General features: G+C 48.7%; 4 protein-coding genes across 4 annotated transcripts; 2 read left to right on the top strand and 2 right to left on the bottom strand.

The window, feature by feature from the left end:
- The first annotated feature begins 949 nt into the window (after positions 1-949).
- K444DRAFT_619051 (RabGAP/TBC) lies at positions 950-4694 on the top strand. Its single transcript, XM_024881445.1, has 5 exons — positions 950-1472; positions 1576-1870; positions 1931-3228; positions 3276-4217; positions 4265-4694. Exons 1-5 carry the CDS (start codon positions 1386-1388, stop codon positions 4325-4327), a joined length of 2685 nt encoding a protein of 894 aa, XP_024730421.1. The 5' UTR covers positions 950-1385; the 3' UTR covers positions 4328-4694.
- A 499-nt stretch (positions 4695-5193) lies between these two features.
- Positions 5194-6598, top strand: K444DRAFT_541354 (Fasciclin-domain-containing protein; the record flags this gene model as incomplete). Its single annotated transcript, XM_024875792.1, has 4 exons — positions 5194-5248; positions 5300-5415; positions 5579-6249; positions 6361-6598. The coding sequence occupies 4 exons, from the start codon at positions 5194-5196 to the stop codon at positions 6596-6598; spliced, it is 1080 nt and encodes a 359-aa protein (XP_024730422.1).
- A 1190-nt stretch (positions 6599-7788) lies between these two features.
- On the bottom strand, positions 7789-9187 carry K444DRAFT_646719 (kinase-like protein; the record flags this gene model as incomplete). The annotated part of the gene is made up of 7 exons (XM_024885235.1): positions 7789-7967; positions 8021-8125; positions 8222-8527; positions 8589-8676; positions 8736-8913; positions 8968-9073; positions 9130-9187. The coding sequence occupies 7 exons, from the start codon at positions 9185-9187 to the stop codon at positions 7789-7791; spliced, it is 1020 nt and encodes a 339-aa protein (XP_024730423.1).
- A 1202-nt stretch (positions 9188-10389) lies between these two features.
- On the bottom strand, positions 10390-11878 carry K444DRAFT_635315 (uncharacterized protein; the record flags this gene model as incomplete). Its single annotated transcript, XM_024883847.1, has 3 exons — positions 10390-10839; positions 11088-11292; positions 11367-11878. The coding sequence occupies 3 exons, from the start codon at positions 11876-11878 to the stop codon at positions 10390-10392; spliced, it is 1167 nt and encodes a 388-aa protein (XP_024730424.1).
- Positions 11879-13758: the final 1880 nt, after the last annotated feature.

Raw genomic sequence — 13758 nt, forward strand, 5'->3', positions numbered from 1 at the left:
TCAAGTCGTCAAGTCCTCCCTCAGCCGGATAAATCTCAGCCTCGCGTCCCAAGAGACAATCCACAGTATATGCACATATCCCAAACCTCTTCAATGTAACACCAGCCAGCTAACTAAGTCGGATCCACGCCCTGATTTTTTCGTTCGATGAAAAGGATTCTTCGATACGCCTCCCGGAAGAACCCTTCAGCTTCTACTCACGAGGGGATACAGCAAAACAAGACTTCTGAAGTTCGTGATACATTCCAAACAGCCAAAGACTTCAGGGCTCAAGATAGTAAACCATTCGGTGCGAGGTTGAATGCGCTGACGAAGCCAGGCCCCGTCATAACTCTCTCAGCCTCGCGGCGAGGCTACTCGTGCTCGTACACGTGACTCCGGAAATCTCCAGCTGGCACCCCTTTGAAGAGGCGGAAGTGCCCCTCGCCCCGGTTTCTAGACATGCAGATGCCTGACAAGACTGGAGACAAAAGTGCAGAGCTGGTTAATTGAGTTGGAAGGATGAGCAGTCGTCAGCTTGGCTCTCGTTTCTGTCAGTCAAGCATATCTTTTTTCCAGAAAGCCTACTTTTTTTAAATGCGACTAACCCGAAGATTCACAACGCGGAAGCCAAAAGGAGCCCTGCACAATCGAGTCCAAAACACTCGACGAACCGTTGCCCCTGAGCCAACCATAATATGTAATCTGGACTTCCTCATCATCACGGGACACAGAAATGTTTTAACTTCAATCCGGCAAGATCGTCGGTTTCAAGATCCTTTCCTGGGCCCCTTGATTCGCTGGCACATTTTGGAGAGTGGCGCAAGGCGGCGATGCCCCTGGACTGTGGCTCTGTTGAGGATCTGAATGGGCCATCCCAATTCGCTGCGCGCCTGTGGAAGGGGTAGCACGAGAACATCTTACGAGCCGGCCTTAATCTTGGCCATGTGTCTTTGTTTTCGGCCTCCCCTGTGATTCTGTGAATAATTGATTAATTGCCAATCTGCAACATGTCCATGCCTTCATGATTCCCGAAGTCTCTTTTTCTACACATTCTACACCAGGTCGATCTGTATAGGCTGCCCCTGTCAGCTAAGATCACTTCCTTCTTAGCGACGCGTCAAAAGAAGCAGGGCAGGACCGCAAATAATCTCGAGTCTCGATTCCCAGAATCGAGCTCACCGACCTCCTCCCATTGCATGCTCTGCAACGTCACTCAGCATCTCGACGACACCGATTCTGCACTCCTGTATTTCGTACACACTGGGTTCAGTTGCAGCTTACCTACAACCGTCTGCTGCAGCGTTTGGAAAGCGGGAGACCGCACCCTTTCTTTGATGGCATCGACCAGCTCCTGACAGCACCCCCGTTCATCGAAGCGCCATTGATGAGAGAAACCAGCAGCAATGTCTGATCACGAGCATAACGATGAGGGGGACTCCAGATCGAGAGAGAGGAAGGATTCGAATCCAGACAACTCAGACCGGGAGAATGTATGTCGCAATCCTGCTCCCTTGTTTGCTCTCAGGCAGCGTCACACGACCCATCACCTGCGTCTGTACTCCTGGAAACCTGGCTAATAATCGCTCTCTGTAGGACACATTCGAGGATGCGAACGCTACCGCATCTGCAGAACCCCCACGAACAGCATCGGCTGAGAGGACACGATCGTTGACCAAACGGAGATCATCCTCAACCCACACACAAGAGAGATCCGAACATCCCCCCATACCTGTTGTTCCGGAAGCAAATGGTGGCCCGGAGCACGATGGCCATGATACAAGACAACCAAAATCCCCTCTTTTGACTTCCCGTCGACTGTCTACTTCGTCCCTCGATAATGTCAGCCTTGATGAGGATGGGACCCCCTTGAAACCAAGTTTATCAAAAGGTATAATTCTGCATCTATTACACATGGTTTGAGGAACCAAGCTGACACCGTCATCTACAGAGAACTCGAAACCCGTTCCCCCTCCCAGGAATACGAAGCCCTCAATCCAAGGACTATCCGGCGTGCTCCCTTCGGTACCATGGGCTCCTCCACCTCAATCGCATCAAGGCTCCCAACTCCCGCCTCCTGCACCATCCGCAACAAGAAAGCTGACAAGTCCATTCTCCTGGCTGTCAAGGAACGCCTCAACCCCAAAAGATACCGTTACATCTCCCCCTTTACCTTCGCCGAATAACAGTGGAGAACGAAGGAATACCGCCTCGTCGATCGCAACGATAAATAGCAACCCAGAGATGATGCTGAGCAAACTAGAGGAGGGCCACGAGGGAGAGGTAGCAAATGGGCACAAGCGGCCAATAAGGAACAGCCTGAGGGATAGATTCAAGCTTTTACGGATGCGAGAAGAAGCGGGGATTACTGCATTACCTGAAGATGATAAAGGGGGAAGTGCACTGGCGGGCCTCATAGGAAGAAGTGCAAGCCTAGGCCTTGGTCTTGCAAGTCCGACAAGCGTCACCGACGACAGAGAGCTTTCTCTGAATGCCGCCCACTCACCGTCTTCACCAAATCCCTCTAGTCCTAGCCCTGCTACGGTCAATCCCGCACTAGCACCAGGTACAGCATCCGGAGTTTCAGCTGGACCATCTGCGATGGCTGATCCCTCGGCGCCGGTTGATTGGGATTTGTGGCAGGCAGTCGTTGACGAAGGCCCGGCAGCTGTTGCAAGGACAAGTCCAGAGGATCTGAATCGAGCCATTGCGACTGGTATTCCGAATGTTATTAGAGGGGTAGTCTGGCAAATCCTCGCCCAGAGCAAAAACGAAGAACTTGAGAGTGTGTACAGGGACTTGGTTACTCGCGGGACGGACAAAGATAAAGATAGGTTGAGTGGATCGAGCGGGGCACACAGCACGCATTCCAACAACAGCAAAGAAAAAGAAGAAACAGTGGCTTCCTCAGCATCCTCGATACATTCAGATCACTCGACACCTGCAACTACTTTAACAAACGGCTTGAGATCGCCATCCCCTCCAAAGGATCCAGAGATGCTGGCAAAAGCTCAAGCTGCTTCAATGGCTGTAAAGAAACAGAAAGCCAAGGAAGATGCTGCTTCGTTGGCAAAACTAGAGAAGGCCATCAAACGAGATCTGGGGGCTCGAACCAGTTTCTCGAAATTTGCGGCCAGTGCTGGGCTACAGGAGGGGTTATTTGGTGTTTGCAAAGCGTATGCCCTTTTTGACGAGGGTGTGGGATACGCTCAAGGCATGAACTTTCTGGTCATGCCTTTGCTTTTCAATGTAAGAGCTTACAAAAGCCCTCGAAATCATTTACTAACGATTTTCAGATGCCTGAGGATGAAGCGTTCTGCTTGCTGGTTCGCTTGATGAACCAATATCACCTCCGAGATTTGTTCACCCAGGACATGCCAGGTCTGCATATGCATCTGTACCAGTTTGAACGCCTGTTAGAAGACTTCGAACCGGCTTTGTACTGCCACCTTCATCGCCGCCAAGTCTCACCGCATTTATACGCCACCCAGTGGTTTTTGACTTTGTTCGCTTACAGATTCCCACTCCAACTTGTGCTCCGAATTTACGATTTAATCCTCAGCGAAGGGCTGGAAGCCATTATCAAATTTGGAATCGTCCTCATGCAAAAGAATGCTGCAACACTCCTGGGCATGACTGACATGGTCTTGTTGACAAGCTTCTTGAAGGATCGTGTCTTCGATGTCTACATCGATAAAGCACCGTCTGCTGGGTCAATTCTCGAGTCTGGTTTCTTCGGTAGCTCAGGTTCAAGCATCGACAAGGAAGTTTACCGAGCGGATCAGCTGATCCAGGATGCTTGTGCTGTCAAAATTACACCCGAGATCTTGAAGACGTATACTTTAGAATGGGAAGAAAAGACCCGATTGGAAAAGGAGCGTGAGGCTGAGCTCGAGTCCTTGAGGCAAAACAATGCATCTCTCACACACAAAGTTCGGGTCCTTGAGCAAAGAGTTGAAAAGCATGACGAGGAGCACGCTGCTCTTGCAACAGATCTTGTGAAGGTTCAAATTGAGAATGGCGATTTGAAAGATGAGAATGAATCACTCAAGGGACAAGTAGTGGAGTTGAGATCCGTTATTGAAACGCAGCCGCAGGAAGTGGAAGAAAGGCTGAAAACTGAGATGGATCGGTTGATGAAGAGAAATCAAGAAGTACACGAAGAGAACACGAAGTTGGAAGAGGAGATGAGCGAAATGGAGCAGACTCTCGTGGCTACAAAGATGCAATATGCAGAGGTATGTTTTCAACTCCGGGAAGCGATTTCGCATTCTAATGTATTCAGATCAACTCTCAACACGAAGCTCTCACTCGAAAATGGAATGATCTCAGAAAGGCTCTCGACTAAGCTCCTCTGACCATTAACGGCCACCCGAATTGTACAGTCTCCTCAATTCTCTTTGTATTCGAACAGTCAACAAAGCTCAGGCTATTGCTCTACGATTTGGCTTAGCGACGCATGCATGCTTACGAAACTGTGATATCCCCTTTCCTATCCTACGTCTCGGCATGGTTGGCATGGTACGGCTGGCGTGTTGATGTATGTTATGACCCGCCCTCTTTGGCGAACAGACTCGGTGCCTGGATGGCATGCGAGAAGTTGTATATAGTTAAGCAGTCCTTTGTGCGAAGAATTCAATGGAATAAAGCGATGAGCTACTGATTAGTCTAATCAGCACCTAAACTTCCACCATAACATGAAAACCTGTCACGCCCTTCAACTCCACCACAACTATGAATTCTGACAGTAAAATTATGAGCTAGTTAGCTTGACTTTCCCATGAAACTTGTGAAGCAAAGCCCGCTTTGTTTCCACCACGTTTTACCTCGCACAGGCCGCTCAGGCAGCCAATCCTGTCGAAGTTTCAAGACCTCCTCACACACTCGAACAACGCCCTTCCTCCTCGAAACGTTGCTCCCACAGGAAAATAAAGTTTTGCTGTGGCGGAGTGATCAACCGGGTGTCTGTGCCATGGCTCTAACCAACGGCTCTCCTTTCGAATCTTGGCTCCCGCGCTGTGATGTCTTCTCTTCTTCGGCATGGAGAAGTATATAGGCACCCTCTCCCCTTATGCTTCTTCTTCCCGCCATCTCAGTCCTCTTTGTTCTGCCTTTTTAATCTCGTGGGTCGAAGTTATTCTTTTAATCAGCAAAATGCATCTCACAACCCTCCTCCCCCTGGGCCTCGCCAGCATAACAATCGCACAAAGCACAATGTCCCTCTCCGCAGTGCTGACCGCCAACAACAAAACCCTTTCTACACTCAACGGTATTTCTCCCTCCAACGAAAACGAAAGAATGAACTAACTGAAATTCGCAGGCCTCCTCGCAGCCCAGCCCGCTCTCGTCACAGCCCTCTCCAGCGCTCAGGGAATTACGATCTTAGCACCGAGCAACGATGCATTTAGCAAGATCCTCAGCACTTCCGCAGGAATGGTAAGTCCCCAAATTCTCTTTGAATCGTCTCTTCCCTTTTCGCAGGGCCTGCTCGCTCTCCCCCATAGCCAGCAACAGTAAACTCCCCATAGCACATTATCCCTCAATCCCCAATTCGCACATCAGGACAACAAGTACTAATCCTGAACTCTGGAATTCATAGGCTCTCGAAAAAGACCCCTCAATGATCACAGCCCTCCTCCAATACCACGTCCTCAACGGTTCTGTGCCCGCCAGCGCCTTCACCACCACCGCGCAATTCATTCCCACCCTCCTCACCAACACCTCTTTCGCCAACATCACGGGCGGCCAAGTAGTAATGGGCATGCTATCCGGCAAGTCCGTCGAAGTCTTCTCGGGCCTCAAGGAAAAGTCCACCGTCACCACCGCAGATATAATGTTCAGCGGGGGCGTCATGCACATCATCGACACCGTACTCACCATTCCTCTTTCCGCTTCTGCTTCCGCGATCGATTCGCAATTAACTACTCTAGCGGGAGCACTCACAAAGACCAGTTTGGTAACGACGGTTGATTCATTGAAGGATGTGACGATCTTCGCGCCGTCCAACAAAGCATTCCAGGACATTGGGTCCGCCGCAGGGAGTCTGACGAACGATCAATTGAGCAGTATTTTAGAGTACCACGTCATTGCTGGCACGGTGGGCTATTCAAGTCTCCTGACGAGCGGGCTTGCGAATGAGACACTGCCCACGGTCTTAGGGGGTGAGGGCGTCGCGATCGAAAGTGTGGATAAGAAGGTTTTTGTCAATAGTGCGCAGGTGGTTATTACGGATATTATTGTCGCGAATGGGGTTATGCATGTTATTGATAAGTATGCACCGCCTCCTCTTTTCTTTCCTTTCCTTCCCCTTCCTTTCCTTCTCTTCTCTTGTTTGAGTTTTGCGGAGGGATTTCCGGATTTAGATGCTGACTGAAAGAAAAGTGTACTCAACCCCTCAAACACAACGGCCTCTCCAGTCCCCACAGCCACCAGCCAAGCAGTCGCTTTCGCAGGCGTCTCTGCTGCTTCAGATGTCCCGTTCACATCGGGTATTTCGGCCACGACGACCGCACCGAGTGCTAGCACGATGACTGCCGCGGCGTTTGGAGGCATGCCGAGTGGCGCTGTGGGGATGGCGGCATTGTTTGGGGCGGGTGCTGCTGTCGTTGTTGGGTTTTAGAGTTGAGGCGAAGGAGGGTAAGGAGGGGAAGGAGAGGAGGAAAGGACTGTGGGTCTTAATTCTTGGTTTGAGTTTTAGGATTGGATGATGGACTGTTTAACAGGAAATCAAGAAGTATATTTCGTTTGTATCCTCTCTGCTCTCTATATCGACATCGTTCTTTCAACTGTTAAATGATTGAATAGCAAATTATTCTAACTAATACTCTATGGCTTCCAACTGGGGGCTCTCATTTTACTCTTTAGCAGGTGATATCGTCACGTGAGAGGAGTCACTTCCCGGCATACCTTCGGAGCAAAGCATCCCTCAACGACATCTCTATTCCTCTTCTCCTCACTACCACTCTACCCACATCCCATTCCCTCGCCCCTTACAAGCCTCAACCCCAAACCCACTTTTACCCCGATGGATAATCCCTCAGCCGCCAACAAGCCCCGCACATATCAAGCTCAGCCCAATGTTGACAAAAGTCCTGGCGGCACGATCCCCTTCCTCTTCCCTCGCGAAATAAGAGACTCAGTATACTGCCACGCACCCCCCACGGCATAATCTGCACCACCTCAGCCGAAGAACCCTACTCCCTATGTAACTACAAGCCACCCACCACCTCCCTCCTCCCCAACCGGCAGTTCCACACCGAAGGTACTTCATGGCTTGCGCCAATGCAACTTATAACTTGAAGGGCAATTGCTGGGGTACTCGTTCGTCAAGCCCAACTCTTCAACCACGGACCCCGCTAAGTTCCACTTCCAACACAACTGACCTCCCCATCTCTGCCTAACTGGAAAGGTAGCTCTTTGGTCTCATTAGGAGCAATAACGCAGACTCTGCCTGATATGCTGCGTTTATGCTACATCGGAACGGACATCTCATTCCACGAGATCTTGTGCGCCACAGCGGATTCTTGGAACGGCACGAGTTCTACACCAGATCAGGCTTCGGTGTGGACCTCCAGTGACAGCACTGGGCCGGGAGCGCTTGCTGCAGTAGAATGGCTGGACGCGATTCGATTCCACTATTTCCATGGTCAAAATATCGTCCTGGCTGCTTTAGATAGTTGTAACTAAGACACTGTTACCATTCCAAAAAATTGATGTTGTTAGACTGTAATTGGGCATGAACTGATGGATACTGTCTTATCTCTCAATTGGAGGAAGAGAGGTGAGTGAAAGGCTGAACACCTTGTTTGTTTAAGGGAACGCCAGCCATGGATCCTTCATCAGCTCTTTCGCCGACTTCCTCTCCTCGGGTACCCATTGGATCATTTTCTTCAGGAATTGGAGGAATGGGGTCTTCTCATCTCCTTCCAGGTTCTCCTCTTCATTTTCCAGCGACGTTTGTTGAATCTTGATATCTGGGGTGAAGTTCCCTTCTGGCTCGTCAGCGTCACCTAATATTGTCCTCCAACTGCTGGCCACTCACCTTCAACGTCAAAGAACACCTCGGAGAATTGTCCCCTTTTCAAGAGATCCTTCGGCGGTAGGCCCAACACCGCAATCATTCTCGCTATGCGAGCCGGAGCGGAAGCTTCTCGATTTAGAGTTCTGTGAACAAATGTTTTCCTTCAAACAGATCCCAGACCTTCAACATCAGCGGGATTCTCCGACTAGGGAGTACTCTCACTAACCATCAAGCCAACGCTCAAGATATCGATCTTTTCGTTCCAGGGTATCCCAAGGACAATTTCCGGGGCTCGGTAGAGATCTGGCATGACTTCTCCAATGTACGTCTCCTCGCCAAATTGAGCATCACCAAAGCCGCAAAGAACTGCGTGTGATGGATTGTCTGGAATGTCAACTTGTCTCGTTGCATAGATGATACGGTCACCATCGATCTTCCGAAGACTTGGCTCAGCCCACTCTTCTTCCTCGAAGCTCTTAAAAATTGCATCGTCCTCAATGCCGAGCATGACATTACCCTCCTGAATATCTGTTATGCGGTGAGTACATGCATGGAGTGAACAGGGCTCAGACAAATGGATGTAACTCACTAGTGTATACAACTCGAGCTTCCGTATGCAGAATGTCAAGAGCCATAAGCAAATATTTGATGATCGGTTTAAGAAGCTGCCCATCGACCTTTCTCCTTCACTCATTTCCCGGATGTCCTTAAGGGTGAGCCCTAGTGGTTCGTGGACCAAACATTCATGCGAGTCATACTGCCCGGGAAGCTGAAACTGATCACGCAGGGAGCGAATGCCTTTCGCTCCAGGATGACTGGTTTTGATGGTGCGAAGGTGTTTGTAGACCTTTTCCTCGTTCTCTGCTTGGCGATGCTTAGCGACGAAGACCTTCAAAGCTACATATTCATGATCGCTCAAACCCCAAGTCAGATTCTATCGGACATCATAGGGGGATAATATGACATACACAAGATCCCGACAGAGCCAGGCGGTAGAAACAGACCCGTAGCCCAACTTTCCCAGCACTTGGTACTTGGACCGAAATATCTCGCCAATTCGGACAGGGTAAAACGCTTCCGGATCGTATCATGAAAAGGTCTCTTCTTCGAGTAGATAGGTACTGTCCAACTCTTCGAAGCCAGTGGTGGGAGGCTGTCGTGGAGGTTATTGAGCGTTTTCCTTGCCATTATCAATCAATGGATCCTGTCGGATGTGGCTTAGTCGAATAGATTTCTCCAAGGGCGAAATATAGACTGATGTATGACTCTTCCAAAGTCTGAAGTTGGTGCAGCAGCTGATTTGCTGCTGAGGCCCCACTGTAAAGTTAACCGAAGCCCCTATTCTTGGGTCCCTGTTGATCTCACAACAGAAAGCTGAAAATCCGTATTTACGGAGGAGGAAGATTTCGAGAAGCGGGAGTGTAATCAATGGTTAAATTTCCGCCTTCTTCAGGGAAAGCATCCGATTCATAATCGTTGATTAGCCTTTGTTAAAAACCGAAGCGCACTAATACTCATAGCGCCAGCTGTGAACATGAGAAGCTCTGCGAAATGAATGGCGCTCTCATCACCACGAATTCTCCAAACCTCACTCTATCTTGGTGGTGAACGAGAGAATCTCGTGCGGGAGCTCCCCCAATCAGAGTGACGACCGTTCCAATTGTTAGTTCCACGAAGTAGCCAGATACCGACCCAGAAAGAGACCCCAGCGATACGAATGTTGGTTGTTCCACCACTCAGCCTCTTGAACCTCATCAACGAAAGGCAGTAGAGGGCCAGATGCGGTTGTGCCGCGGAAAATGCATCCGTGTACTCCCGTTGAACCTGTGCAGGTGCCAACTCACTGCTTCCGCCATTAGTATAGAAGTAGCCACATCTCCATGGCATTTTTGTTAGGCGCCCGAGTCACAGTAGGATGGAGAGTTCAGGGCTATTGGTATGCAGTGACGCATGCTCGGAGGTATTGACCCTGTCACATGACCACATTTCTTTACATAAGTGGCCCTTTGGTGCCTAGCAGCCGCGCAGAACATTCATAGAGAGACTGCATTGTTCCATCGCCGCTCGATCATTCCTACCGGTCAATAGAGCCCCATGGGTAGCAGGAAACATGGCGGCTCATGGTCGTGAATGTGCCAGGGGCGCTGTACAATATTTTTCATGAAGCTCAAATGCCTTCGGATAGATCAGGACAGCAGGATCAAAAACGTGCCTGTTGGAGGCTGCTATGAGAGATAGCTGCTTCTTAGCATTCGAAATACAAACTTTGAAGCTATTAAAGACATTAACCTGATAACCTTTTCATCGTTAGGTAAACAATATGGTTAGGCCTATAGGAAATGATAATATCAAATTGCCCTGCCTTGAATAAATTCCATCTCAGAAATTCTCTATCGAAGCTGGAACCCTCTGAACATCACCTCCGGAGACAATACCGTACCACCAGAAGAATATTGCGACTGAGCATCTGCATCGCCTTCTGACTCATCTGTTTGGTGGTCGAGGTTGTCGCAATTGCCTTCAACATACTCTTGGGTCTCTTCGATTCCTTGAAGCGGCTGTTGCACAGAAATTGTACCCGTACACTCGACTTCCGGTGGAATATCTTCTTCTCTGTCAATTTCCTCTTCGTCAAACACTCCTCTTTGCCGAGCTCTTTGGGTATCGTGGGTGGTGAAAAGAAGGTGGATTAGGACCCAGGGTTTGAATGGTTGTATTGGCAACTCATGACCGAGGAAGAGAAAGAGGAAAAGGAGGCTAAACGAAAGTCTTGCAGGGAAATATTGGAGAAATATGCTGACCGAGATGGCAACTGCATTGAAGCCTTGAGATCTGCGAAACTAAGGGAGAGCCAGTCACAATTCGTTACATTAGGGACAAACGTTGATGATAAGCAGTGACCCAAATTGAAATAAGATAATCCTAACAGTTTACTGCAGAACAGGAAGGGTATAAACTAGCTAAACGCTCGAGAAAAATCCTATATGCACCCAAACAAGCGAACGTGAAGGCACAAATCAATGGAACCCAATTCTTCCCGTACCGCGCATATTTACCGAACGAGACCCAAATTCAAATTGAATCAAACGTAATCATCATCGGGTGTTTGCGAGTTCCTCTTCCCAGGGCGTCCATATTGATGGGTCTCGGGTTGCTCTTCCGTCTCTTCGGGCTCGCCATATTGCACACTTGTAGCCAATTTCAGCACCCCATCAACAGGCTTCTCGACCGCAAGAGCCAATGTGACCAGATTCGGATACCCAAAATCAGTAATGGAAACAAGGAGCAGGCCACTAAAGTTCAAGTCCTTTTCGTCAGCCAGTATCCTTGTAAGGAAGGAGACACGAGGAAATTGTGCAACACTCACAAGACAATGAACCCCAGAATCACAGCATGTGTCACTTCCTTCGGCAGGCCATGGGTAGTATCCACTTTCTTCGCAACAATAGCCAGCGAGACCAACAACCCCAACAATATGCCAGCGTCAATCGCCCCAGCCACGCTCTTTTTGATCCATTTCTCCTGCGCTTTCGCAGACACACTCTTCCACTTCGGATGCACGATTTCGATATGTATGACCACGACCTGGCTTCCGAAATGTGATCCCAGCACCGCGATTTGTCGCGCGATTGCGAACGACAGGAAGACAATTGATGGGGAGTAGGAAGGCCCTTCGACGATGAAGATGATAAAGGCGGGGATTGAGAGGATGAGCGCGAGGCTGCGCAAGTATAGGGTCGGGTAGAAGCTTGTTGCGAAGGGCCGAGTAGGAGATGTTGTCGCGATGCCACCGAGGAGAGCGGTCTCCTCGTCGTCGTATGTTGACTCCATGGAGTGTCGATTTGGATCGGCAAAGAGAGGGGCTCTGGAGGACGCCATGGTCGATCAAAGGGCTTCGCTGCGAGTGCGATGGGCTGTGCAATGCAATTGGGTCGAGAAGGCACGAGGAAACACCCAAAACAGGAATAATTTTCACCGTTGCAACGTCGTTGATTCTGCGCTGGATGTGGAGATTATGATAAGGTTGAGACAACAAGCTGTTGCCTGTTATCATACGAGGATTACAGGGGTTATGATGCCCCTGTTCTGAATCTCCTCGTGACAAGCGCTTAATTAAAGATCACCTTCAGAACATTCAAGTCTTGACCGTGTTCACAACCCTTGATTGTACTATATTTGCCTCTAACACATTATCTGGTAGCTCTAGATTCTTGATAGAATTTTCTTTTCTTTTCGTGGCAAATAACGTCACTATCTGAATATTTGGAAGTGCTGTGATTGAAATTGAAAAAGCTAATCCGCGGAAGATACCCACAACGCACTTCACTACTAACCGCTTCACAGCTTTCAGCTAAAGCATATTTGTTTTTTAAGATTTGTCAATGGTTACTTGGGGCACTAGAAATCTGCACCGAATACTGTGTTTCTTTCGTTACATTGTTGGGTGAATGAGTGGGTGCGGGTGGGGGCTGAAAACGCGGGGTAGTTGATGAGAGAGGGTGTCACTCACCATGCACTTAGTCTGGTCGTTTGCATTCCATCCTTGAATTGCCTATAAAAAGCATTTTTTGTCATTCTGTAGCTGAGTTTAATACATTCAAGGACTACCGTGTCTTGTATTTTTAAATATGATGCAGACGTTTTGCTTCTCAATCTGTTTTTCTGGAGTCCAATCAACTTATGAATTTGAATATCTGAGCTAGCTCTTGCAATCACAGATCCCCCAACACAATCTGTAAGATTTATAATTGTTTTCAAGTCGAGCTCAGACAGGCCTGCGGGCATGAATACAAAATTCAAGCAATAATTTAGACACTGGTGAATTTCCGCGCAAATGAAGCTTCATTAAGCTAGGTGCCCATGAGCATCACAGCAAGAGCATTAACATTCACAGTACGACACATTATGCCCACACATTGCTTGGAATACCCGAAAACTTTGTCGAAGAAACAACAAGAAGTTCTCTTACTGGTATAAAATGCCCCCATATTTCTCTCCTGCCTGTCAATCAAACCTTTCATCAAACAGGCCAAGCCTCCAGTCCAACTACGAGAAACCTCCAAGCTCTATTTTAACACAACTTCGACACAAACAACTCTTAAAATATCAACCGAGTTTCAAAAATGGCTATCATAAACGAAGCTTCGGTTCGGGATAACTATGACCATCGAGGCTGGATATGCTGTAGTGTAAGTGGTAGTTCATCCTCGCAATCTGCACCATTGCTAATAGGAGTGAGTAGTGCCGAGCCCCGCATACAATGCACCTTCATAACTGCGGCTGTGGGCACCCTATATGCATGATGTGCACCCTATTCTGAGATAGAAAGTGGGAATGAGGTTAGGGCACGAGGCTAGAGACTTGTGAAACCTGGTTTATCGATGCTCTTGAAACTTGGGGATTCCTGAGCGGAGGAATGGGCATGACTGTTGAGGCTTATGGAAGAGGCCTGGCCTCTGACGGACTATAATATAAATCGATGGTCTCATATATTTTACTAGAATGAACCTACATTCTGGGGAGGGCTATTCTGAAGCTCACTTCTTGCTGTTAAAGGGTGGAAGTGATGACCCGAGGCTTCAAGAGCTGCCCCTTTGATTCAAGTAAACAACGCTAGATGCTTCCGGCTTACACCTTTTCTCTCCCTTCTGATCTTCTGGATCGAGGAGATATGAGAGATAACCTGACTTACAAATGTAGATGAGTCATGGACAGACTCCTCATCAAGAACCTCCAAAGGAAATTGCTTTTGAATGGTT

This window comes from Hyaloscypha bicolor, assembly GCF_002865645.1.
Source record: "Hyaloscypha bicolor E unplaced genomic scaffold K444scaffold_142, whole genome shotgun sequence".
NCBI classification, from domain to species: Eukaryota; Fungi; Ascomycota; class Leotiomycetes; order Helotiales; family Hyaloscyphaceae; genus Hyaloscypha; species Hyaloscypha bicolor.

Bases quoted from the DNA above. Each gene is read 5' to 3' on its own strand.
- K444DRAFT_619051 (XM_024881445.1), top strand. From the start codon at position 1,386: ATGTCTGATCACGAGCATAACGATGAGGGGGACTCCAGATCGAGAGAG. The intron at 1,473-1,575 runs GTATGTCGCAAT...CGCTCTCTGTAG, and splicing joins ACAACTCAGACCGGGAGAAT to GACACATTCGAGGATGCGAA. The intron at 3,229-3,275 runs GTAAGAGCTTAC...AACGATTTTCAG, and splicing joins TCATGCCTTTGCTTTTCAAT to ATGCCTGAGGATGAAGCGTT.